The 25,362-nt window shown below is 41.4% G+C and overlaps 4 protein-coding genes across 4 annotated transcripts; 2 read left to right on the plus strand and 2 right to left on the minus strand.

Annotated features, from left to right (window-relative positions):
* Positions 1 to 1,653: 1,653 nt before the first annotated feature.
* On the minus strand, positions 1,654 to 7,467 carry si:ch211-243a20.3 (uncharacterized protein LOC100151507 homolog). Its single transcript, XM_041934276.1, has 5 exons — positions 7,305 to 7,467; positions 6,017 to 6,151; positions 5,613 to 5,742; positions 4,201 to 4,592; positions 1,654 to 1,928 (listed from the first exon to the last, which is right to left on the minus strand). The coding sequence occupies exons 2-4, from the start codon at positions 6,129 to 6,131 to the stop codon at positions 4,244 to 4,246; spliced, it is 594 nt and encodes a 197-aa protein (XP_041790210.1). The 5' UTR covers positions 6,132 to 6,151; positions 7,305 to 7,467; the 3' UTR covers positions 1,654 to 1,928; positions 4,201 to 4,243.
* Positions 7,468 to 9,824: 2,357 nt separating this feature from the next.
* si:ch211-243a20.4 lies at positions 9,825 to 13,611 on the plus strand. The gene is made up of 6 exons (XM_041934165.1): positions 9,825 to 10,016; positions 10,402 to 10,671; positions 11,723 to 11,838; positions 12,691 to 12,819; positions 12,965 to 13,075; positions 13,168 to 13,611. Exons 1-6 carry the CDS (start codon positions 9,923 to 9,925, stop codon positions 13,228 to 13,230), a joined length of 783 nt encoding a protein of 260 aa, XP_041790099.1. The 5' UTR covers positions 9,825 to 9,922; the 3' UTR covers positions 13,231 to 13,611.
* A 291-nt stretch (positions 13,612 to 13,902) lies between these two features.
* f8a (coagulation factor VIII associated) lies at positions 13,903 to 18,786 on the plus strand. The gene is made up of 12 exons (XM_041934061.1): positions 13,903 to 13,993; positions 14,449 to 14,495; positions 14,614 to 14,686; positions 15,616 to 15,775; positions 16,004 to 16,072; positions 16,219 to 16,339; positions 16,473 to 16,565; positions 16,808 to 16,872; positions 17,328 to 17,409; positions 17,558 to 17,604; positions 18,002 to 18,057; positions 18,170 to 18,786. The coding sequence occupies exons 1-12, from the start codon at positions 13,935 to 13,937 to the stop codon at positions 18,249 to 18,251; spliced, it is 954 nt and encodes a 317-aa protein (XP_041789995.1). The 5' UTR covers positions 13,903 to 13,934; the 3' UTR covers positions 18,252 to 18,786.
* On the minus strand, positions 18,523 to 23,501 carry emp1 (epithelial membrane protein 1). Its single transcript, XM_041934062.1, has 5 exons — positions 23,387 to 23,501; positions 22,449 to 22,539; positions 21,813 to 21,912; positions 21,321 to 21,461; positions 18,523 to 20,138 (listed from the first exon to the last, which is right to left on the minus strand). Exons 2-5 carry the CDS (start codon positions 22,521 to 22,523, stop codon positions 19,984 to 19,986), a joined length of 471 nt encoding a protein of 156 aa, XP_041789996.1. The 5' UTR covers positions 22,524 to 22,539; positions 23,387 to 23,501; the 3' UTR covers positions 18,523 to 19,983.
* Positions 23,502 to 25,362: the final 1,861 nt, after the last annotated feature.

The following is a 25,362-nucleotide window of genomic DNA, read 5'->3' on the forward strand; positions in this document are numbered from 1 at the left end:
AGAATAAAAGAGGGAGGCAGGAGGAAGTAATCAGCATCCCAAAAGCAGGTGGTACCTATAGTGAAAAGCATCGGCTTCGTTTCTTATCGGCTCGTAGTTATTTTCATCAAAAGGCGGCTCCTAAATCCAGCCTCAGACACACAGGTCGCCTCTGCTCGAACACATCATAGAGACGAACACAGACGTGGTGCTTTGTTTAATTTACAGCGCTCTCTACCATGAAGTATTATAAGTTCCAGTTATTTACTGTCACTCAAACCTGACACTTTTAGTCATTTTTGCCAAACCAAATTTTAATACCTAGAGCACAATCTGTCTGAATGGGTCCAGTATTTAGTTCATTGTACATCCCAGTCGAAGCTTTAGAAGACTTTCTTTCTCTTGGTTGACAAGTCAGTATGTATGATACTAGGGGGTCTCTAGTGTTTGTGAGGACTTGCATGTATACACTTTTTCTTTATTTCTGTTTTTTAATCTTAACTTTTAGCCCAGAAAAAAATGGGTGTTTTTGAACAATATTTGGAATTTTATCAATTTCATTGGTACTGATGATCCATGTGGTACTGTAGGTGTGTGTGCGTGTGTGTGCTTGTTTGTGCAAGAGAAGACACCAATCTAACAGTCAAAATTTTGGTTTTACTTCAATAAATAACGCTAAATTGATGAAAAATTTCAGTAGGACAGAGAACACTTTTTTATTGTTAGTGTTATACAAAGATCAGTTTTCTTGATAGTTTGTGTACATGCTTTTAAACAAGGTTGAGGTCTTGGTTAATACGTTCATCGTCACTGAAGACACCTTCTTCATCTCAACTACTTTTCCCAATTTTTTTTCTTTCTTTGAATATCTCAGTACGTTTCATTATTTCTGTTAATGTATGTGCCTGAATACATACGCTCGATTACCTCGTGTGTGCTCATATGGAAGAGAGACAGAGTGTGTGTGAGAGATAACTGTTTATTGTACATGTATTATAAAACTGTATGTAAATACTTTACCTCACGCTCACGGACTTTTGATAAAAAAAAAAACTGTACAAACGGCAGAGAATAGATCTATTTGGGATAAATCTTTGATTCGTAGGTCCCCTTGCGAAATTGCTTTTGTATCAACTTCAGGCCAGGATATGTGCAATCATTTATTACAACATAGATAGTGTGCACATTTAATAAGTCAAGGTTTGTTCATGTGTTTTGGTTTTCTTTTGGATTTGGCCAAAGACCAGCTAAGACGCTTGTTTTCTCAAAGGACAAACTGTAAAGCACCATCACTCACTGGTACACAGAAAGCACAATAGATTATCTGTTGCATTTTTACAAGGTAGTCTCTTTTTTCCCCCTCTTCGGCTAATCTTCTGTTTTTGTGTTTCACCACAGAAGATCGATTGACTCCATCCCTGAGCTGTACAGATTGTGAAAAATGTACATACGACAAAAATCTAGTTCACCCTCGCATTTTTTGTATGGAGAGAAATTACTCGTGTGAAGAAAGTATTTCAAATTTGATTGAATATTTATTAATACTGAAAATGAGATTAAACACAGTCAATGTGAAAATAAGTGCTGAGAAATATTATTCTTCTGTCTCTTTGGAATAAAGGTGTTGAGTATTAATAAAAAATAAGAAATCTAAAACTTGTTTGTCTTGTTTTATTTCATTTGGTGCGTCCACAGGTTGGCAGCAGGTAACAGGACTTCTTTCATGTGTGTCATGTTTATATTTGACATTTGAATGCACTGAGCACATGTTGCAACAGATCACATTATTATGTCCCAGCGGTCGTGTGGCGGTTTGAGATAATGGCCGTAGATGAGTGCCATCTTCTGCTCCTTCGCCTCGTCTTTTGTTTGCTTCTCTCCGTCTTCCTGTAAACAGGACTCCCTCTTCATCTGAGATTGGTGTTACCCGCCGTGTCAGACAAGTGTTTCTGTAGACCAACGAGAAAATGAAGAAAGAGGCTCGAGAATCGTATGTAGAGCGAGAGGGAGAGGAGGGGGAGAAAACATATAGAAGTGATGCGAACTGAACCGAGCAGCAGAGATCAAAGCCCCCCAAAAAGCTCACTCCCCCTCGCTCCTCAGACTCTCTTTGCTCTGAAAGCCTCGTCCAGCAACAGGAGTTATTTAAAGAAACCTGCAGGTTGGAAAATGTACCGATGCCTTGTGTGTATAGATTTTAACGTCTGCAGTCCTGGATGCTGGCACAGAAGAAGGTGAGGCGCTAGAATTAATCTTTTAATCAGTTTCATCTCCTGCTTCTAAATTAAAAAAAAAAAAAAAAAAATCCTCCCTTTTCTATTTTCTCTCTCAGCCGTCTTTTCTGCTTACTTGTTCACTCCTTACACCAACCTCAACAACCTCAGGATGCAACACATGTAACTACTTCTTGACAATTAACTGTTACCTAGCAACTGGCTCTTTTTCCAGAGATGGGGAGGGATGAGGGTGAGGGGGGGGTGGGGTGGGCGGGGGGGTAGTGGAAGAAGAGAGAGAGAGATTTATACAGTATTCCCACAGCATCTTAACTGGATTGGATGCAACAATGCATTGACAATACAATACCAAAATGGAAAGTACAGCCTGAGCTTAACGCCCACACATAGCAGCGTAGAGAGGAGAGAAGAAGAGAAGGAGGGAGAGAGATGGAGGGGGAGGAGGAAGAGGAGGAGGGGTGGTTGATGTACAGATTACAGTATGATGGGGGAAAAAAAGGAGGGATGAAACACATGCAGGGGAATCACAGGGAGACAAAAGAGGACATGACAAGCGGCGAGTGTGCGGATGCAGGTGGGGAAGGGTGGCACACTGCAGCGTGCGGTGTGGGTGACTAGCGCAGCTCTGGAAGAGGCGCGCAGATAAAGCGGTTGCTGTAGAAACACTTGGCAAAGTTTTAATGAAGGCATAAAGTTTGGACGCCTGTGCCCACATGAGCGCACGCACACACAAACGCCATCAGCGTACGCAAGCAAACAGTATAATTATGTTAGCAGATAATAGCCCCCCCCCCCGCCGGGCCCACGAGGACCGCTCCTGACTCCTGAGCAAAAACACAATATCAAGCCTCAGTGAATCAGCGGTTGGGTCACTTCTGATTATGGCAGCAGGCGAGCACTGACACCCGGTGGCAACAGCACGCCATCCTCCGGATGCTGCGTGTGGTTCAGGACATGGTGCACAGGTGGGCGGGACTGGTACCTCAGCTGTTAAGCATGGCACCTTCGTGAAGGACTCACAAGAGACCAAAAAAGAATCAAAGCCGCAGAGGCTGGGATATCCTGAGCCAAGCTTCCAAAAACACTGGATCCTACATTTCCCACAATGCAACTCAATAGCATCTTTCATGAGACCCTCTCTGACTGGCAAATACGTCTTTCAAAGCCCACAGATCCAGTTTGCATTGCAGGCTACCTGTAAAAACTTTAAAGCCTCGAGTGATCTGTAATAACCCTGATGACATCATCCGGGTTGTTGTTTTTTTTAACTTCCTTGCACTACAACTGTTTTCACAGGCTGAGGAGCTGCTGCTGTTTGCATATGGAGGCGCCACATGTTCACTATAAAGAAGACATACTGAAATAAATACCTGCTGGTAAAACGTAATGTAACACAACCATAAAACATTGAACATCTTATCTATCCTACTTCTTCTCACACTAACAGTAAATTTAGTTAAATTTAGTTTCATAAAAGCACTTCTCATCACCAAATCTTCACCTGTCAATCATGACAAACAGGGTAGTTAATAGGTAAGTACTAAACATTTGGCGTCTCCATATTTGTTTAAGATCAAAGATGGAGGAGAAAAAACACATCATGTGATAACAACTAAACTATGTCCATCAGCTCAGGAAGACATGGGATGAGTCTTTCTGACAGTATTTTCTGTCGAGCTGCTGCTTCCAAAGTCAAGAATGAACTGATGATGAGATCGAAAAATAACCAGATTTTACGGATGCTGCGGAAATAAGTGTCGACATAAGCAATGAGACTGATTAAAATGTCATATAATACAGCTTTATAGTGTTAAAGAGGTGTGTGTGTGTGTGTGTGTGTGTCCAGACTTTAAGAGCAGCCCAGTGAAACAGTGATAATCACAGTTTATTGGTTATTGACTGATACAAACTCTGATCGCCCCACTGATCTCACAGGACGAGCAGTGTGTCAAACAGGACATCTATACAGTTTAAATGGCTTTCTTACATTATATATACTCTTTGCAGGAGCTCTTTGTGTGTCACCATGCTCACTTCCTTCCATCAGTGCGTCTCGCCCTCTGCACCGGCCTCGCTCCTCCGTTGTGGAGGACTCTGACCCGCCTCCTCCTCACCACCCGGCTCCCGGCCGGCGGACCCGCTCTCCCCGCGCTCCTCGGGCTGTACCGGGCCAGCCTCGCCACCTCTCCTCTCAGGCTCTGAGGCGCCACGGCTCCCTCTCCCGCTCCCTCCCCCGCCGCCTCCCCCTCCTCCCGGTAGCCGTAGTGACGGAGGAACGGCTCCAGCGTTGCTAGGCGATGGGAGAGCTCGGTGATGCGCTTGCGCAGCAGAGACACCTCTCTGAACAAGTCGTTGACGGACTCGGACAGAGGGCGCACCCTGCAGGACGAGCGGAGGAAGGTCAGCTTCACACGACAACACACGTTCATAAGCATACTGATGGAGGCGAGAGCAACACATGACCTGATCTAAGACATTACAACATCCGGCTTTTGATCATGTCACATGATCTTCATCAGCAGATGTCATTGAGTTTTGAATTAACTTTTTTTCCCAGAGGAATTTCTTTTTTTAATGTCTGGTTAAAAGCTTAAATGTAGAAATATACAATTGTGTGAAGCATGTCTGCTAATGAAGACCATGAGACATGATCAAAAGCTTAAGAAAAGCTATTAAATAGACCTTGTGGTGTTTTGTGATACTAAATCCCTTTATTTACAGCTTAATTTCACATATATCAAGTCCAAAAGTAAAGTGAAAAAAAAGTGAAAAAGTCAGAATCAGCCTTTAACAGCCCATCATGTGTAATTGTAGATTGTGGACTCTTCCTCAGGTCATGACATTTGTTGTTCTGAGACTGTTTCATGAGTGCAAATGAATGGTTTGCATGTTATGTTTCTATATCTGCTTGCCTCAAATGAAGAGGCCTGTTTGAACTAAACTGAAATGAAATAGCGGATGTCCTCAGTAGCTTCAGGTCTGAATGTCATAAATGTCACATTATCAGATCACTTATGAACCGTGCTTACTAGCTATCTAAAATATGACAGACCACGATTTGCGCCTGTCAAATATGTTTAGATAAAACAAGAACAAAGCACAAGATGTAAAAGATAAGGAGACGATGAATGAACAGATATCACAATAATGAATGGAAAGAAAACCTTAAAGACTGTCCTGCTAACTCAAGCTGCTCATGAGGGACTGACGGTTCTGTGATGGTCTGCGTGAGACAGACTTCACCGAGAGCTGTCGTACAATCTGTTATAATAAATGTTTGAAAAGGAACCACTGATGTAAAAGTCACAATAAAATGTCTTTCAAGTATAAACCAAGCTAATGCTGCGCAGACAGCATGTGTTTGAATATACTGGGCTGTGACACAGGTGTTCAGGTTACCTGGAGTAGTCAGGCAGCAGTGTGCTGGGCTGAGAGTGCAGCAAAGTCTTGATCTCGTTGAAGATCCGTTTTCCCCAGGCGTCTAAAACTCTGGTCACACTGCGCACGGTGGCCACATTCACACTGTCAGCTGAAAGCACAACACCATCAGGCTTCGGCTGGGAGGAAACAGCCGGAGTGCATCAGGGGTATTATTGGCCATGTGGAAAGGAACATGTGTTCAAATGATTCTGAGCTCCAAACTTATCTCGTGTCTGCAGAGTTGCCTAAATGGCTGCGTTTCATTCGGTTCACCTGTAAATTATCTTTATAATTCACGACTTCAAACGCTTTTTGTCACTCAGTGATTTACAGGCCGCCGTGTCTCTAACACGCCTGAGATCAAACAGAGGCTTGTGATTTACCTCCCTCTCTGTAGTTCCAGTACCCGTAATCCAGCACATTCTCCTCGCTGGCTGAGCGGGCCCCTGTTGCCATGGCAACCACCATCAGCACCATCAACAGAGAGGGAGGGGCCATGACGACGGACAGACACTCCCCTTCAAAAAACAGAAAGAGAGAGAAGAAGAGGGAAAGAGGGAAAAGTGCTGAAAGTGGGCAGATAAACTTCTTGACGTGTTTTCTTTTTTTCTTTTTCTATTCCAAACAGAAGAAAAACATTAAAGAAGTGATGAAACACAGACTTCACGTGTGCTTCACAGCTTCCACCAGAGCTGGAGACTCAGCAGCATGCAGATTTGCATACACAGCTGGATCCAGAGCTGGAAAACAGCTAAGTACATTTGAGCACAATGGTTAAGAGCAAGTGTTACACAGACTATAAAACATTTGATCAGTTTGTGAAATATGCTGCATAGATAGAGATTAAACTAAACGATTGTTCAAAAAAGCTGTTAAATAAGATTCAGCTCAATCAGCACCATGAACTAAAGTTATGCTACTTTTTGCTACTTTTTGCATCACTGATATGATAATGATGAATATTATGGTGATACAGCAGTGAGGGGAGCTTCTGCTTCTGATACGTTTAGGAACAATTTTTTTAATAATAATTCAGCTCTTCAGTCAGTCAGTCTTCACGTCTTTTTACTTTTAAGATATTAATTCATAAATAAATAAAATCAATAAAAGTGCACACACACAAGTTTTGAGACCTGCCAAATTAAAAAAAACAACAAAACAACTACTTTAACCGAAGGCCTGAAAAAGCATTTTGTGTCTGTTTGACCGCCGTCCAAACTACAGAAAACACAGGAAGTTTTCTAACTTTTCTTTCTAATCCCACGACTCCAGTTTGAGTATGAACAGCAAGAGAGGAGGCGAAAGCGGTGACCCAGAAAGAAGGACAGCAGAAGAAGAAAGCACGATCGCATCCATGTGACAAAGTGTGTGAATCACACTGGACAATAATGAGCCGGTGAGTCATTGCTGAGGTATTACAAATGTTTTCAGGGAGTATGAATCTGGAGGCCGATCAAAGGTGCAGGGAAAATCAGCCGCGCGGTAATCTGATGCAGCTTGTTTCACATCTGGCCAAACGAATCAACAACACTGAAGCTCCAAACAGAAACGTGTCCCTTCACTCTGATGCCTGTGGTGTGTGTTTGTGCTGCAAGAAAAACATGTTTAACTTCACGCTGGCAGAAGTGTCACAGGCGGTTTGGAAAAAGGAGCAAATGAGCCGATACTCACGACTTGAAATGATGATGATGCTCTGCAGGAAGTCTTCCTCTGGTCTGGGGTTTGAACACCTCTGCTGCTCTCTCCTCTCCACTCTGTCACTGCCCCACTCCTCTCTGCTTATTTCTTCTCTCTCTCTCCCTCTCTATCACTCTCTCTGATGCTCTCTCCACCCTCGGCTTGCAGCTGTAATGTAATTATGTGGCAGGTCCAGAGCTCAGACACTCTTATCTTTACACCCCAAAACACGCCCAACTCTTGCTCTCTCTCTCTAAGTCTCTCTCTCTTATACACACTCTCTCTCTCTCTCTCTCTCTCTCTCTCTCTCTAAGTCTCTCTCTCTTATACTCTCTCTCTCTCTCTCTCTCTGTCTATCTCTCACTCTCTGTGACATCCAGCTGCTGCCAGATGTGTTGCACTGTCACCTCCTCTTTACCTCTTTAAGGAGCAGCAGGTATATGTGTCCGAGGCTGTACTGTCACCCTGCCGCAGGATCGAGTTTCTAGAAAAATGTGCTGTGATGTCCTCAGAACTTGAGTTATGGACCTTCTTCATCTGTCTCTGCTTGCCACTTTCTGCCCTTTGCCCTCAGAGAAGCTCAGAGCCTCAGAACACCTCACATCTGTGTTCTTTAGTATTCTGCCAAGTAAAAGAGAGATATTTTCTTTTAGATTTGCTGCTGGAGAGCAGCTCAGAGTATCCACTCTTTGATTATATGGAGATAATTTGTCCTTTTCTTTACTTTAAGATGTACAAACATGTGATCAGTGTATAAAATACGATGCATTTTTTACAGTTTAAGCTGTTAACTGTTGCTGCTTAAATCACAAATATAAAGGGAGAATATAATACATAGCACATATACTTTGAAAGGAACTTTTGATACTTCCACCAGTGGTGAAAGAAGCATTCAGATTCTTTATTTAAGTAAAGGAAGTATTACAGTAACACATCATAAAAATACTCCTGTACAAGTAAAAGTCTTGGATTTTACTTCAGTAAAAAAGCACATCATGTATTTACAGTAACACAACTAGAAGTTGTCAATATGCTCAAATGCCCCCTGTTAATGTTATGTTATCATATAATTGTGATCATTATTGTTGATGCATTAACAAGTAAGCTGATGGAAGTATTACTGGTTGATTGACAGAAAATGTATCTGCAATTATTTTGATTATAAGTTTACTGTTTAAGTCAAATTTTAAATGAAGAATGCCCTTTGATGTTGCAGCAGGTCATGGTGACACTGTTTTTACCTTACTTTATGCACTTTGGGGAAGTTAAATCTGTATCAGTGCATCATATTATATGAACTGATCATGTGTTTTTTATCTGATTCTGTTTTCTGAACAGTAGCCAGGATCTGCAGTGAGGAGAAAAGAGCCAAAAGTACAACATTACCCTCTGAAATGAAGTATAAAGTCCAGAGAAAAACTCAAGTGAAGTGAAGCTGCTCGAAGCTGTGGCACTGTGCTTTAGTAAAGTTCTTGCTTACTTTCTACCACAGGAGATTTATAAAATCAGGGGATATTTAATTCATAATGTTTTCAAGCAAGTAACTTGTTTCACACAACTAAGTCTTTACAGCTAATCTGGATAAAAAGATCAATCTGTTATTCTACCGACCATTTGAAGGATTTGCACAGCATACTTAACTCCCCAGGAAAGAGGGGAGATAAGGAGCGTAGGGGACGGGATATGAAATGGAATGAATTATTTCTTTATTGACTGGCATCCAGATGTTATTCCAGCTCTCTCTCAGTCTGTTTTCATGCTGCGGCTGAGGTGAGGTCAGAGTTGGCCGCCAACACGGCCAGAAAGAAAATGGTGAAAAAGTCAAGTGTAGAGGCGGAGAGAAGGAAGGAGGCTTAAAGGGGTGGAAGAAAAACAGACAAGCGGACAAATGAGGTTAAATAATACTAACTGCTCTTCAGCATCTGTACACCTCTTCTGGCAGCCGCGATCCGACCGAGAGTTACTGCTGTGAAGAAGCCACCACCATCCACAGCTGGTTCACATTAACAACAGGCAGTTTGTCACCTTCAGCTGAATTCCAGCCTCTCTCTCTCTCTCTCTCTCTCTCTCACACACACACACACACGTTCCCCCTGCCTGCCTGGGTGAGTCTTTCCCATATTCTGTCTTTTAAAATCACATGAAGAAGTGAGCGCTCGAGGCTCACACTTTTGTTTCTCATAGGCTGTCTCACTGTGGACGAGAGCCAACACTGCACTTCACCTCACCTCTAGAGGCTGACGTAAGAGAATAATGCAACCAGAAATACTTCCCCCCAACACAGCACAAAGCAAGTTAGGGGCAAACTTCATGCAGTTTTTATCCTGCTTGTGGCTGCATCCTTGCTTTCAGGCTTTAATGTTAAGTCGTGTATCAAACAGAGTTGGAAATGATCTTTTCTGGAGCGTTCTGGTCCCTTAAGTCAGTGTCCACAATGAGTCAGTGTCCAGGAAAACAGAAAACTAACATTTTGAGGAAGTGACCTTGCTAGAAACAGGAAACTCAACACGGCAGTTAATGTACCAACGAAACTGAGAAACACTGAGCAGATACGCGAACAACCTGAGTGAAGAAGACCAACAACGACCTTCAAAACCCCTTAAAATCAGAACATGGACGCTCATCGACTCTGGCAGCTTCCTCTCGTGTCCACCTGGATATTTGTCTGTTTCTTCCCTTCTGTGTGCTCAGGAGTGGAAACACCAAGTAAGCCCTCCAAACTATGTGCTTCCACTGTCACTGTGCTGAGAGGAAAAAGATCACTAATGGAACTTTTGGATTGTCTCGTTTTTTTTCAGTATGTGTTTATTTAGTGTCAGATCAAGAGTAATGATTATTTCCATTTAAAATGTATTGTTTTCTGTTTTAATACATGTCACAGTTTCCCATAATCCAGGATAAGGTGTTTAAATTGCCTGTTTTGTCAGGCCAGCTCTCTAAAACCCAAAAAGATTGAGTTTAGATAATTATTATTATTATTATTTGCTTAGTAACTGATGTGAAAGACTGATTCATTCATCAGTGTTGTTGCAGATTAATCGACCAACCGTGTCAGCTCTGGCATTAACCTCCGTGTTACGTCCCCCCACAGAAATAGACCTGGAGAGCACAGTCTTTGTGGCCTTCGCAGGCGATGAGCTCAACATCGAATGCGAGTTGAAGATGCCAGCAAACCAAAGCAGCGACATCTTGACGTGCTTCGATCCTTTCCACATGCAGGTATACAACTGTGTCATCCCTGCGACGGCGGGCTTCCCCGAGAGCTTTAAACGGAGGCTGGAGCTGAAAAACCTGAGGAGATCAGGAGAATACTCCTGCCGATACAAAACGGCCAAGGTGTACTGGTTTCTACGAGTGAGAGGTGAGCACCAGAAGGAACTTCTGTCTGAAATTCTTGATATCTCTGACGCGTGAACAGTTTTTCTGGCTCTGGCGCTCCTAATGATTGCTTCGGCGATATTCTTGAATGCTGAATATATAATTTGTTGAAAAACCAAAACAGAGTATGTGATTGGACAGGAAGTTTACTCTTAAACAGATGAAACCTGAGACTGAAAACTGCACCTCCTCAAATGGCCACTTGAGGCTGAGTGTAGAAGTGAGTCAATCCCCATAGACCCCAAATGAAAATGTCAAAAAACGTTTTTGTCTCTACAGCTAATTTTAAGTAAGGCTGAAAGTTATGCATAATTATTGCCATGGCTGCTTTGAGTGACAGCTAGCTGCTAGGTTTCAGCAACCAGGCTTCATTCGGCCCGCCTCAGCTCCACCCACGCTCCACCCCTTCCCTCATTTTTGGATTAGTGTTGTTTTATACAGTATATGGTATATGAATATTAGTTACTGGGATCAGTCTGTTTTACGTCTCTTGTCCAACAAAAACAAAATTCTGCTCAGCACAAAGTCACATAAAATGTTGTTGGCCCTTCATTTACACAATCTTTGCTACTTAACTCATGGCAGAGGCAATATTGCATAATTAATTCATTTCCCATAAGTCTTCAGTGTTTAGGTGGACACAAGTTGTGAGCTGCTCAACCCGCTGAAGTATCATTTGAAGGATGCTTCATCAAAGGTGAAAATACTGTACATATCACAAGAAAAACAAAACTATTGAGAAATGTCCAACAAAATAACAAACAGACTTTGGTGCAACAGAAATCCTTTTTTTTTCTTTCTTATCCCTGTGATTACTTTGCAGCCCTTCAGCTTTATCGTGGGACCCCTTGGAGGGTCCTGACCTGCAGGTTGGGAACCACTGTATATCTAAAATGCTAGTGCTAAACTAATTGTGATGCTGACAATGTATTCACCTTTACCTGCTTAACAGATGAGGACTTCATCAGCTAACCTCTGCCGTCCAGTCATGATGCACTCCCACAGACTGACACTGAACGCTTTGTGTTTTCCAGAGGATGGCTTCAAGGAGATATGGGATTACACAGAATGCATCATAGTTGCCATCCTCACAGGGGTGCTGCTGGTTTTCAGTGTGGCCGGCTCAGTGTATGTCTTCGGAGGACACTGGGTAAGTCGTGCCCTGCTCGTAACCTGACAGATGTTAAGGCACTGCCTGCTGCCGTGTAAGAATGTCATGGAATAAACTGTGGCGTTAGGAGGGAGACTAAGCTGACAAGCAGTGTTGTAGATGAGTCCCATCTTGCCTAACTGATTATTCGATCGACACAGAATTAATCAGCAACTAAACAATTGTTGATTAATCGATCAAGCCTTTATTTAAAGGAAAAGTGCTAAACATAGTTCCAACTTCTGAATTGTAATGATTTGCAGCATTTTCTTCCCATATTTGATACGAAATTGAATATGTTAGGAGTTTAGACCACTGTCTGGACAAAACAAGCACCTTCAAGATGTCACCCAAGGATTTCTGAAAGTGTGATGGCCATTTTTCACTGGTTTTCCAAGTAATCAAATAAGAAAATGAGGAAAATAGTCACTACTTCACTCTCATATCATGTCTATGTGAAGCATTAGATCACCTCTGAGCTGGTTTTCTTAGATTTACTAAAGATAACTGAATCCACGCTACATTACAGAAAAGAACATTCAATCAAAGACATTTTCAGAAAGAATCCTGCACAGATTCCAGTTGAAGTTTGAGATTTCACTCTTTTCCAATGTGGTCAGCTGATGCTCTCCCAACAAGCTTCTTTGAAATTGTTCTCAGCTGGACTCGCTGAAAATAGCCAACACTAGTTTTCTATTACCTTACTGTCATCAAGCCTCTTCTAAGAAAAGAGTAGCCTAGACACATGTTTGATTAGCAACAACAAACCCAAATCAAGCCTTCCCTTTGTAAGCAAGACAACTGAAAATCCTCAAGTTCCTTAGTCTAGTTTGTGTTTTTTATCATTTTTAGAAAGAGTGCATCACTGAATGTGGCGACACCAGCAGAAAACGAAAGCAGAACAGAGAAGAAAGGAAAGAGAACGAGACAGAGGAAGACAACGTGGATGTAATAACAGCTCGGTCTACGTCTTTCTATGCTGTAAGCACCTTTCTATTCATCACTACATAGACTGGCACATTTCATTTGAACTAAATGATACCATGTCATATTTTTCCTCCATCTTCCCTCCTTTCATATGCTCATTGTTGCATTTCTTGGAAACTGATGAGAGATATTTTCCCAGAGTCTAGAGCATCGGCCCAGCTCCATTTATGATGTGCTGGACCGCTCAGCTACCAACACCGTGCCAGACCAAAGCAAAGCTAAACCCAAGAAAAAGACAAAACAAAATACGGTCAGTGTGAAGAGCAATTGCTTTGTCACATTTTCTGTGATCGGCGGGAAACAATGAAACATGCCGTGACCCATCTTCCACTTCCTCCACAGATGCCGCAAACCACACAACCCCAGCAAGAAGACATATTTGAGTGTGTCTATGAGAATTTTTGAATCATGAATAAACATGTTGCAAAAGATTGTGATATTTATATCAGTAGCTGAGATTATCTCAGTTTGCTTTGCTGTCTTTGTCACCTGCTACCAATGTAGAAATACTCCATTACATGAAACTGTCTAAGTAAAAATTCCAAAGCATCAACAGCAAATACTTCTCACTTTGCAGGAAAAAGGGCACCTTTCAGTGTTACATTATTTATATTTATATTATTGCATTAACAAGTAACTAGCATTTTAATGTTGTCACTGATTGCAGTGGAGCTAATTTTAACTATTTTATTTACTGTTGGGAGGTTTCAGTTACAGTATAACAATACATTATAGGTTTTTAAAATGTGAAGCTGCAATTACTAGTAACCCAATATCTGTCAAATAAATGCATTGGAATAAACATATAAAAAACACGGAATAGCACAGTACTTGAATAAATCTACTTAGTCATTTTCCATCTCTGTCTGCAACTGATAATGGAAAAAAAAAATCTGTCCCTGTCCTTGCCTTTGATTTATATCTTGAAAACACGATTCCTGTGTTTCTGAATAATCTGTCTACCTTTGGACATTTCCCCCTACGATAAGCACCACCCTTTTACGTACGATGACCAATGAGAGTGGGAGTTCTCGATTCTATGAGCCAATGCCAACGCTTCTGTCGTTTGGACTTCCTGGTTCGGTTTGTTGTGTTTTCCTACATTCATCATGGCTGCTGAGGGCGATTTTCTGGCGAGATACCGTGCTGTGTCAAATAAACTGAAAAAGTAAGGCTTTGAATTACACTAGAGCAAATAGAAAGAGGGCAGAATATCAGGATTAGCGCAACGTTACTTTACAGTAATGCTACACATGAATTATACAGCTAGCGCTAATAAGCTAGGTTAAGCTTACTGTTAGCCATTGTCATTGCTGTCATTGTCGCTTGGCATTATTTAACCTTTGGGTGCGTGTACTGTACTTTCTAAAGCAAATATGTTGATAGATTTTGACTGTTTAGATGAAAAGCAGTAGTTAAGTTAGCTGACGTGTTGCGTTATTCGACTGCTACCGGTAATGTTAGCTAACTACAGTCGTTAAAACCACCGAAGCACACATTCATTCTTCTGGTATAGTGCAGTTGCCGTTGGCTTTAGCTAACTGATGCGTGTTTACGACAGCTTGTTAATCTGCAAATTGTGATATTTTAGAAAAGTCAAAGGCTTGTGTTTCCTTGTCGCAGACGGTTTCTCCGGAAGCCTAATGTAGCGGAGGCGAGTGAGCAATTTGGTAAGTGCCTGATACCTTTACACTTTTAAATAATGTTTTGACGAGTATGTAATCAAACTGTTTCGTCACGGTTTGCCTCACATTGATTTTCCTGTTTTCGCCTGTATTGCACCTGTAGGTCAGTTAGCCAAGGAGCTGAAGCAGCAGGACTGCCTGCAGTATGCTGCCTTCTGTAACCTGGCCATGGCTCGGTGAGTGCACGTTTGTGTATACTATATAAGTATACCAGATTGACCTGAACCATCTCAGTGTATAACACAATACTGGAGACACCTGCAATAACAAAACACAAGACATGCAAGCTCAAACTGCAGAAAACTAAGTCTGCATACTTTTTGTATGCAGTTATTTTCACAGTTTTATTAAGTTCACTTAATAAACTCCAATTCTACTGCAACATACAATGATGTTTGACACAATAGCCTGCCTCCAACTTCAGTAGCTTCAGCCATAAAGTGTGCTCAAAGTCCTTCCTTCACATCACATCAAATATGCATAAAGTAACATCTGTTGTTTTAAATAATGTAAATCATTGTGTAATCATTTAAAATCATTTAGGGCGCTTTAGGGCTCAAACAGATTTCATGACAACCTCACCATAGGCAATGAATTTAAAGGATGTGGACTTGCACTGAGCACGAGGTGAAACTTTGCATGAAAGGCTTATTGGTGATGACATGCTGCAAGAAACTGTTTGTACAATGTAGTATCACCACATCAAACTCATTTGGTAAGTAAATAGAAGTAATTTTTCTGTGGCTGAAATGTGACCTTTATATTACATATATGACATATCACAGGCACCACAGAAGATTTTGACAACTTGTAAAACTTATGTCGGCCTGCTGAGCTCTAGAATATTTAGAATTATGCCAATTAAAACCCAAAGAAATGTAGTACAATGTCTGTGCAGACATTGGTCAGTCAGATCACGACATAAAGACACAGTCCAGCGAGTGCTGACTCCTCTCCAGCTGTTATCCCACACAGTAAACCACCACAGGAAAACAGAGGTGATGGTAATTATCCCAGAGGGAGTCGGTATCATTCATGGTGATGACATGTTTACTGTTGATGGTGCATCTGTTTTTCTTACAAGTGCTAAATGTCTTGACTGCAGGTGTGAGCAGACTCTCTTTAACGCTCCCGGAGAGGCTCTGGCGTTAACTGATGCCGCCCGCCTCTTTCTCTCATCTGAGAAGGAGAACAGGGCGCTGCAGGCCCCGGGCTTTGATGAGCACCTTCAGGCTGCACTCAACTGCTACAGTTTTGCCATCAAGGTACACTCGAAGTCCTGGTTTTTGATAACATTTTTGGTGCATGAAGCAACAGCTCTGGAAATATCTGTGAAAGGAAAATTTTGCAGTATTTATGTCCCGCAGGTGATTTCTGTTGGATATATAAACAGATTAAGGGTTGGCAGAATAGATTATAAAGTGCATTGCCTGTATTGTTTCCATATTTCTATAGAGACAGAAAGATAATGCTGTTGTACAAATGGGTTACAGGTGTACATTGAGATGAACCAGCCGGTGATGGCAGCCAGCCTGTGTTTAGAACTTGGCAACGCACTCAAGGTAAAATTGAAGGAGACAGCTTGAAACTCCGAACCAAAAGATAAATGATCTGGATCATTGATTTTTTTTATTATTTTTTATTTTTTTACAGTTGATATGCTGTAATTCAAATGACGTGATAATCTGAACTCCTCTGGTTTCAATAGGAGATGAACAGACCAGGAGAAGCCATTGTGCATTACCAGAGGGCTGCAGAGTTGCAGACACAGACGCCAGTCGAAGCTCTGCTGTCAATGGGCGAAATGGCCACATGTAAAATTCTCACCCGTGAGTTCAGTCAGTCCATTTACATCTGATATGTAGCTGCTGTGTGTTTTCTGTGTGAATATAATTTGACTTAGTTTTCTGCAGTTTGAGCTTGCATGTCTCTTGTGTTTTTGTTTTGTTTTTTTTTTTGCAGGTGACTACGACGGTGCTCTGTCGGTGTTCACAGAGATGCAGCTGATGTGTCAGGAGAGAGGACTGCAGCTGCCAGGCACCAGCACCCCTGTTGGTGAGGCTCTGCATTTATCTACCTGCTTAAAATATTCTTCGCATGAGGCTGAATGTGATATGTCAGAAGGTATAAGGTACATAGGTATAAGAACTTTTAAAGCTGTGATCAAAAGCTGGATGTTAGTACAAACTAAAGAAAAAACATCATCAGTAGTTTAAGGCAGTGTTGGTTCTCTGCTTTAATGTAATTGTTTATGTGATTACACTGACTGGAAAACTGTCTTCATTTTCCTGAAAAAGGTGCATTTTTGGACATTGTGGCAAAGTGTGAGATCTCCAGAGTACTACTGCTGATGCTGCTTGAGGTAAGCATATTGATTTTATATCTAAAGACAACATTTTGCAAGAAAAAAAATCACAGTATCTGAAGTGGAAAATATACCCTCATACTGAAAGTATGAATCCAAGAAGTTCTGTGTTTTTCACTTCTTTTATGAAAAGCTGTATTTTCTGCAGGGTTTTATAGGCAGTTGAAATGAAACATGGTGTATTTTTACCACAGATACACAGAAATATGAACATCTGCCAATACTTCAGTGTCAAACAGCCATTAAAGGCCAAAGGATGAACTGCCAAAAAGCAGAACAGTTACATTTTAAGCATTAAAAGCAGGAACCACCTCCACATCAGCAACACAACAGAAAATATTGCATTACTGATGCCAAAAGTATTGATATTTTGTCACAATATTGTTTTTTTATCCTACATCTGTATGTGACTGACTGGTTTACCGGTCCAACCTTTCTGTTTTCCTGTGCAGCCTCCGCCTCAGAAGCTGTTACCTGAACATGCTCAGACCCTGGAGAGATATGCATGGGAGTCTTTTGATCCTCACAGCCAAGGTGAATACACCTGAACTATTACTAGAGCAAAAAGATATAAGAATTCTATACAGTCTCTTTTCACTGAGGATGCAGAAATTGTATCATGGATGCTGTGAGTGGCACTTATTTGAAGTCGTGTAAACATGCATCTTGTCCTCTCCTTCAGTGACCTTCCTGCCGGAGAATGTTTTCCTGCTCTTGCAGTCAGTAGTGGTGAGTTTCATCATCCACATACTTGTACAGTTCACAGGATTTCCTGATCCTTCCTGCCTCATACTGGAAAAACGATGGTCCTAATGGCCTTCACGTGACAGTGATAAATGTGCTGCAGTGTGTTTTCCTTTGCCAGTGGAATGATTTTTTTTCTGCTTGCAGAATTTGCAGTAGACTTTAACCTGTTTCTCTCCGTGTGAGGAAATCAATATTTACAGATCTTAATTGACGTCTATTCACGACTGAAAGATTTTGTAAAACAACTTGTTGTGGTCCAACAGGCTTGATTCATAAAGGAGCACAAACAATGAAAAGACTCTCAAAACTTGTCAAGGTCATCTGAATCTGCAGTTATGGTTATATTTGTGTAGCGTGTAACAGCAAATCTGTTTTGCAGATGGCATGTCAGGAGAAAGACACAGAGTCCCTCAAGGCTCTTCAGACCGAGCTATGGTGAGCGTTCAAAAATGTTAATTTCCGCCTTGTGATGGGGATTGTGCAGCATTTTTATTGCTTCTCAATCTTAATTTTCCATATTGATTATGTGTTTGTGTTCCTGCCTCAGGCCGTTTCTGACTGCTGAGCAGAATCATCTTCTCCACCTGGTGGTTCAAGAGCGCATCACACCGTCTGGACAAGGCATTTAGCACCGTCCAGTTTTACTCACTTCCTCTGGGAACGATACTTTATATAATGGAACATTCCTGTTTCTGACTGGGTCTGTTGTAAGGCCTGAAGAAGTGCTGTTTTCAAAACCTCAGTGTTGTAAGTTGCATGCAATAGAAAACTTTGCCCTTATTAAGCAAAGTCACACATTTAGAAACCAGTGAAAATCCAATAGCGTTTTTAAGTGTTGTTATCATCCTGATGTGTAATAATGACTGTTTTTTGTTTTTGTTGCATTTACTGCAGTTGAACAGATGAAACATGAGATTAATAATTTCTTTTATTAATAAATGATATGGCTTAAATTCCAATGTAATTACAAACAAAACCTTCTATTGCATAGTTATTATGAAATATGGTGAAATGAAACACCATTGTCCTCCATCCCTGGTTCACTTATGTTCACTTGTACACATTGCATGTACATTTCTTATGATAGCAGCCAACTACAGACACAAAATCAAACATGGTTAAAAAAAAAAAAAACACTCAGTACAAAATGTTACAAAAATATAATGGTTACAATGTACATAGATTAAAAAAGGATACACGATACTTCAGTTGTAAAATAATGATACATGATTAAAACTACTTGTACTGTAAATTAAGGCTAGCCTCTCCTGATTGTTCAAGTACTGCAACAGGAATGTTGTAGTTTTGCCAACATGCTGAACCTTCACAGATGCAGCATTTTTCCACTCAACTCTGGACACCTGCAGTAGTAACTGTCAGCCTCACAACGTGATGATACAGGATGATAGGTACTAGTATTTTGAACGACTACATCTCAGAAGGGCTTTAGCTTACTCTCTCCTCCTCTCACTCAACTTTGGTCTATTCTTACAGGAATGTTTTGACATTTTGGGAAATAATTCTTTCTTTCTTGCAGAGTTAGAAGAGAGATTAGACTACTCATTTATTTATGGTAAACATTAAGATGTGGGAAATGGGGGTGGGGGGTGTTCAGCTAGCATGGCTCTGTCAAAAAAGTGAGACAATCCATCAACCAGCACCTGAAGTTCACTAGTTTCATATATGTTAAAACCATGCAGGTGCTCCCACTTACAGCTTTTCTAGTTGTCTTAAACAAACTAAATAAACTGTTAATTTGTGAGCTTTAAAGATGCTGGAATGTATGTGGATTTTTTTTTTTTTAACTCTTGGAGAGAGCCGGGCCAGCTGTTTCTGGTCTTTATGCTAATGCTTGATATTTAACAAACAAATGCAAGACATTGATCCTTTCATCTAACTCTTAGCAAGGAAGCAAAATAGTAATATATATTTTCAAAATGCTTCACTGTTCCTTTACAGTACTGACAGGTATGGGCTGAGTTCTCCAGACCTATATGTAACTATCTTTTAACAATGGAAATAATTGATGTGTTAATAACTATGATTATACTGCTATGAAACAAGCACTTGTAGGGGATTCACCCTGCCAATCACAACCATCATTATGCAGCCCATACTGCCACTTCAGTTCAGCCCTTCATGTAATGTAAGCATAATTTCCATTTCAATTTATAATACTCAAAATATAAACAAATGGCTCTTGTTAGCAATCAAACATTTTTCCCCCATTTTCCAAGCTGAAGATTTAGATCAACAATCTTCAGGTTTTTTAGCTTAATTTTGAAACAAATCCTATTCTTTAATTTCCCAAATTCAAACTGGGAATATGATCCCAGGCCTGCCCTCGTTCCTCTTCCCCTCTCACTCGCTCTTCTTCCGCAGGATGAGGTAGGTGACGGCTAAGAAGAAGGTGAGGACGAAAGAGATCCAGGCCAGGACATAGGAGTGTCCGTACCCGCCCTCTGTCTTGCTAAGCTCCGCCGTGTAGATAGAGGCTGCTATCATTATACACAGGCCTGCAGGGCAGGAAAGGGGAATATTGTCACATACACCAGACAAGGCAATTAAGAAGTCATTATTTTTCCTATCATAAGATAAGACTCATGAACAGGGACGGTGTAGCTGACGGTTCCACTGCAATCACAATGAAATGAGACAGTTTCACCTCACTAATTTTCCAATCATACCAACTCATGACAATACATGTTAAAGTCCCATTATTTGTACTTTGTGCACGTTTTTTTTATGTACTGCGTATTAGCAGTGCCAAAGATGATCCATTAATGACCATCTGTGTTTAATTGTTTCATTACAGGGAGACATTGTAGTTCACAAAATTTCTGTTTACATGAACCATCATTTTTTTTAAAATAAAGGTTTAAGCACTAATAAAACATGTAACTCGACTATGTTCATTGTTCTGCTGTTTCTTAGTAAACTGAATACCTCTGGGATTTCACTTCTCTGTACATAACCTCAAAAGCTGATTTTGATTTCAGCCATATTTGAACAATATTTACTCCTGCCCCAACATCCTATTACAACCAACAAATTCTTCCAAAACCCCCCATTACATTGACAGAGCAACGTGTTCCGAAAACACCATCTCAGTGTGAAATTTGAGACTGAGAGGCTGAAGCTGGAGAAGATTAATCTGAAGACGGGGACAGTTACATTCTGCTGCAGTGATTCTCAATCATGTGAGATTCTACAGATCAACAGGTGGAACCAGCTAAAGCCTGCAGACTCTTGACCCTGGATCGCACATGAGTGACAATCACTGACCTTCTGTACCTGCGTCCATGTTTGTTTTAACACTATCATGCAGACATCGGCTTGCCCAGATTTTGTTTCACATGTCATGTAAGGGGAAGGAAGACGATGTCTACAGATGCTGTTAACATTGTTAGGGACACACCTCGACCTCTAGGTTCTCCTCTGAGAGAAAATTAATACATTTTAGCACATCGGTCTGTTGGAAGCTAAGGCGTTTTATACTCAGTCCTTTCTAATGAAATTATTCATAGTTACACATAAATACAAGTCTAAAGCACAGACTTCTCCATTATTGTCTTTTACAGTCAAGCATTTAGCACACTTCTTCCATAGGTACGTACAAATCTCAGCTAGAAATAGAAAGCAAATAAATCAATATTTCTTACAGCTACAGACCAGACTTTCGACTCCAGTTTACTTACAGGCGATTAGCTGTAAAATGCCAGTGAAGGTGAACCTCTGGCCTTTGGGCAGGGTGAACAGTTGAGCCACAAACACAAACAAGGCCAGAATAGCAAAAACGCAGGCCAGCACTGAGGTGGCCTGAACCGTCTGGAGATATTCTGCAACAGCAGGACGGAAAACAGACACACAGTCAGTGAAGGGTCGACATGAACACAGATACAAGGCAATCTGCATTACAACTGCTCTAATAACACTATTAACATTCATAAAACTATTACTGGTAACTTATGAGCATGTTGTAGAATTGTACCAACAATTTTAGCAGCATATGGTTTTGATTTCAGGTCGTTCGTGATCATTTCTGACCAGGTAAAATCCCCTGATCAGCATCCTGTCTCTTCCTACAACCTCCAGTTAAATCAAATCGACATATGAGCTTTTTTTTCTGACAAAAGTAACAGCTCTCAGATCACCAATCTCATTCTTTAAAAGCAGCCATAGAGTTTTACCCTCTGGGTAGTTTTTCAGGTTGGTGTACTGCCAGACTGACTTCGACAACTCCCACCTGCCCCACAAGTCAGTTGACACCGTATCAGTGATCCACCAGGCCTGAAGACACACAATGAAAGAATAACAAACATCAAGAATGTCAAGGCGCACAACACACACGCACACACACACGCACACACACACAGCGGTTGCATCTCATGCAACGAAATATTTAGTAAATGTTTTGCAGATTTACTGTATCAGCAAACGTTTCAACTTGTCGTCCCCCACATGTGCATGAAGCAGTTGACGGACCTATTCAGTGTCAGTTTTCTCATATTATGTAACTTGGTGAAAGTTTGTTACAGGAGGTACGTGGATGTGCAACATTGTGGGTGGCAAAATAACAAAAAACACACAGTATCTTTACACATTTGAATCTGGAATATTCCCACATAGTTTGATGACACACGTGCTGGCTGGAGCGTCCACAGAGGAATACATGTTGCTTGATTTGTTTGTATTTGCTCTGAAAACCCTTGTACGAGCCTTTTGTTGGCATTAAACATCTGGTAAACAGTAAAGCCATTCTGCTCTTCCTCTGAGCACAGGTGTGTGTTTAATGAGAAAACACAACACAAATAACGTCCACTCACATTATCGATGGTGGCCACCAGCAGCAGGATGATGGTGGTAATGTGCAGAACAACGATTCCAGCCAGCATCAACATCGTGGCCCTCTGAAAACTGATAACAGGGGAATGGAGGAAAGAGGCACACCATTATTTATTTTCCACACACGGACTTATGTAACACAGGCTTGTAGACGAGAACGCATCAATTCTCTCTCTCTCTCTCTTTCACACACACACACACACACACACACACAGCTGTCCCAAATAAATACTGTCTCCAACAGAAAGAAAAAACTGACAGAGGAAAGGAGATCGGCTGCATGCAAGCCCAAACTCGCCTCGCCAGTCTCACACACAGTCACATTTGAATCACACACACATCTGCTGTCAGATACACCTCTCTGCACAGAAAACCAACAGTTTCACATCTTTAAACTTTTTTTTAAAGCGTATTTGCTCTCATTTGACAGCGATAATGGATTCCCATTCCTCTGAGGCGCAAAAACACACTCATCCGATTGCTTAATGACGCTTTTTTTTCACGGCTTCGGACTGTTTCCGCCGACAAGAAAGGCGCATTTGTTTAGGCGGTGTTTGGACATTCCCAAACGGGTGCTGCTCCGTTACACACAGGCCCTGACCTACAGTCAACAGCTCTGAAAAGAGCGCGAGAATACGCCGACAGAATAACCACAAACACACTTCTGACCCACAGAGCCACACACAAACACTGCTGACTGATCGACTCGAAGCTCGTCTACGGTTTGGAGTCGCGCGTCTTTTTAAGGCTTTTTTTGCGCTCACGGTCACATCCGTACAATTCTTCAAAGTGCTGATGAAAATCTATACAGTGCAGAGCTCACTTTCCTGCGCTCTACACACACACACACACACAAGCCGCCTGTCCCACAGCGTGAACTCCAACTTTGCAAACTGGAAACAACGTGGATAAACGTTACCTGAAAGCGCTTTAACGCACGGCCCGGGAGTTATTTGGGAATGTGAAAGAGTGTAGACCCACCCAGCTTTGAATTCACAGCACACACACCACCCTGTTTTCCCTCTCCATTCCCTCTCTTTCCTCTCACCAAGCCCCACCCATAAAGTTTCAATTTTTTCCCCCTCAATGAAACGCCCAGACGAACCAAAAGGCTTCAGGTTGCCCCCTTCAACCTCCAAGCGGTGCGTAAAGAGAACTAAAGTCTTCACAGTCGTTCATTGCCACACGGATATTTAGCACCTGGAGCAGCTTCAGATGTGTCACTGTTTTCCCCTCAAATATCTTCCCCACAGGCTGCTTCAAACTGACTTCTTTCAGTTCAGTTTCTCACCTGGGTGGCCACAACAACAGAATATGAAATCTAATTTTGGACACACATGAACATGTCTTTCAGTGCAGTGAGAGTACCTCTTATTTGTGCTTTCAGACACACTTACTGGCTCGTTGTGGACTTAAAATGACCTCTCCATGATGGGGCATCAAGAAGTGATACAGACAGCAGCGCACTCTGAGCTGCACACACCGGGGACATCTGATGTTACACTCTGATGGCGACATGTTCTCCTAGAAAAAGTGAGATCAAATACTGGCTTGTGTAGATGCAGTTTCGATCGGTGCAAGAGAGCAAAATTAAAATCAGTGCCAATCAATAAAAAGCCTTCAATAGATGCGCCTGTCAGTCAATCTCCTCACACTGCATTGATTGTGCTCTCGGCGCAGTAACACGTTGCTTCCAGAGACAGTGGTCAAGAACCTGTGCACTCAAATATTCAGGAAAATTTTATATATCTAATGTGTGTAAAATGTCTCTGACATTTGATGTTTGAAACATGTTGCTGCATCAAATTCAGAATCAGGAGATAGTTACAAACATCAGTGAAGACGATGAGGTCGAACATTAAATATATTGTCTTCAGGACAGTTTTTTGGGGAATCGGGGTTGTAATACATGTCAGAAGCTTTTTCCGACATTCATAATCTCAAAGTTGACTTTAAGACATTAGTTTTTTCCTCCGTTAAATGGGAGCACAAAAGGGTCGGCCTGAACAAGAAAACACACTTACATTATCATCTTACATTATCAGTGGAGGCCACCAGAAGCAGGAAGGGGCATATTATCTCTTCAGATAAAGGCATATTAGAACCACAAACTGTCATATTTTAAATAGATACTGTCAGATAGGTATTATTATTGGCTGCAGTCAAATGATACCATGTTATTAGGGGATTACTCAGCAGACAGCGCATATCTAGTAAATCCATCCGTCTCAGATGAGAGAAAACTCCAATAGCAACGGGCCATCTTTTTCTCTTCAAAGAAGCAGTACATAAAAACAGTACAAGATGATTTCTTTTCTCCCCTCCCCGAGGAACTGAGGAAGTCCTGATCCTTGTACTACAATGGCTGCTTTATCCTCCTGGAGGTGGGATGAGGATAGATACCATAATTGCTTCCTTTGCTCTTCTACTGACCACTCCCTCATTTGTTGACAGTAGATTCACTCGGCCTGACCTGGCTATATATCAGGATAAGGAATTAAACTGACACTTTCCTACTCGGGCATCTGTGGCCGGTACAATAACATGAGGCTGGAGATGAAGAATCAAATGCTCAAAGGTACATGATGTACAGCGATGGCTATGATTTAAGTTCTAGAATGAGAAAAGTCATCACAATTACCCTGAGCACAAAGTAGCAACTTCACAAACTTTGTTTTGTTCATCCAATACCTGGACATCAAAATAATTAAAAGAAAAGGCAGCAAATTATTGCCTTTAAGAAACTGGAACCATTAAATGTTTGTTATTTTTGCATGAAAAATCACTTAAAGGTGTTCTGTGGGGGTTCCTTGTAAACAAACAGAAGTTATTTTTACATTCAGTGTTACTCGCCAAAACGCACTGTGTGTACCCCTGAGATCAAATCCAGTATTT

Source organism: Chelmon rostratus, chromosome 3, assembly GCF_017976325.1.
Source record: "Chelmon rostratus isolate fCheRos1 chromosome 3, fCheRos1.pri, whole genome shotgun sequence".
NCBI classification, from domain to species: Eukaryota; Metazoa; Chordata; class Actinopteri; order Chaetodontiformes; family Chaetodontidae; genus Chelmon; species Chelmon rostratus.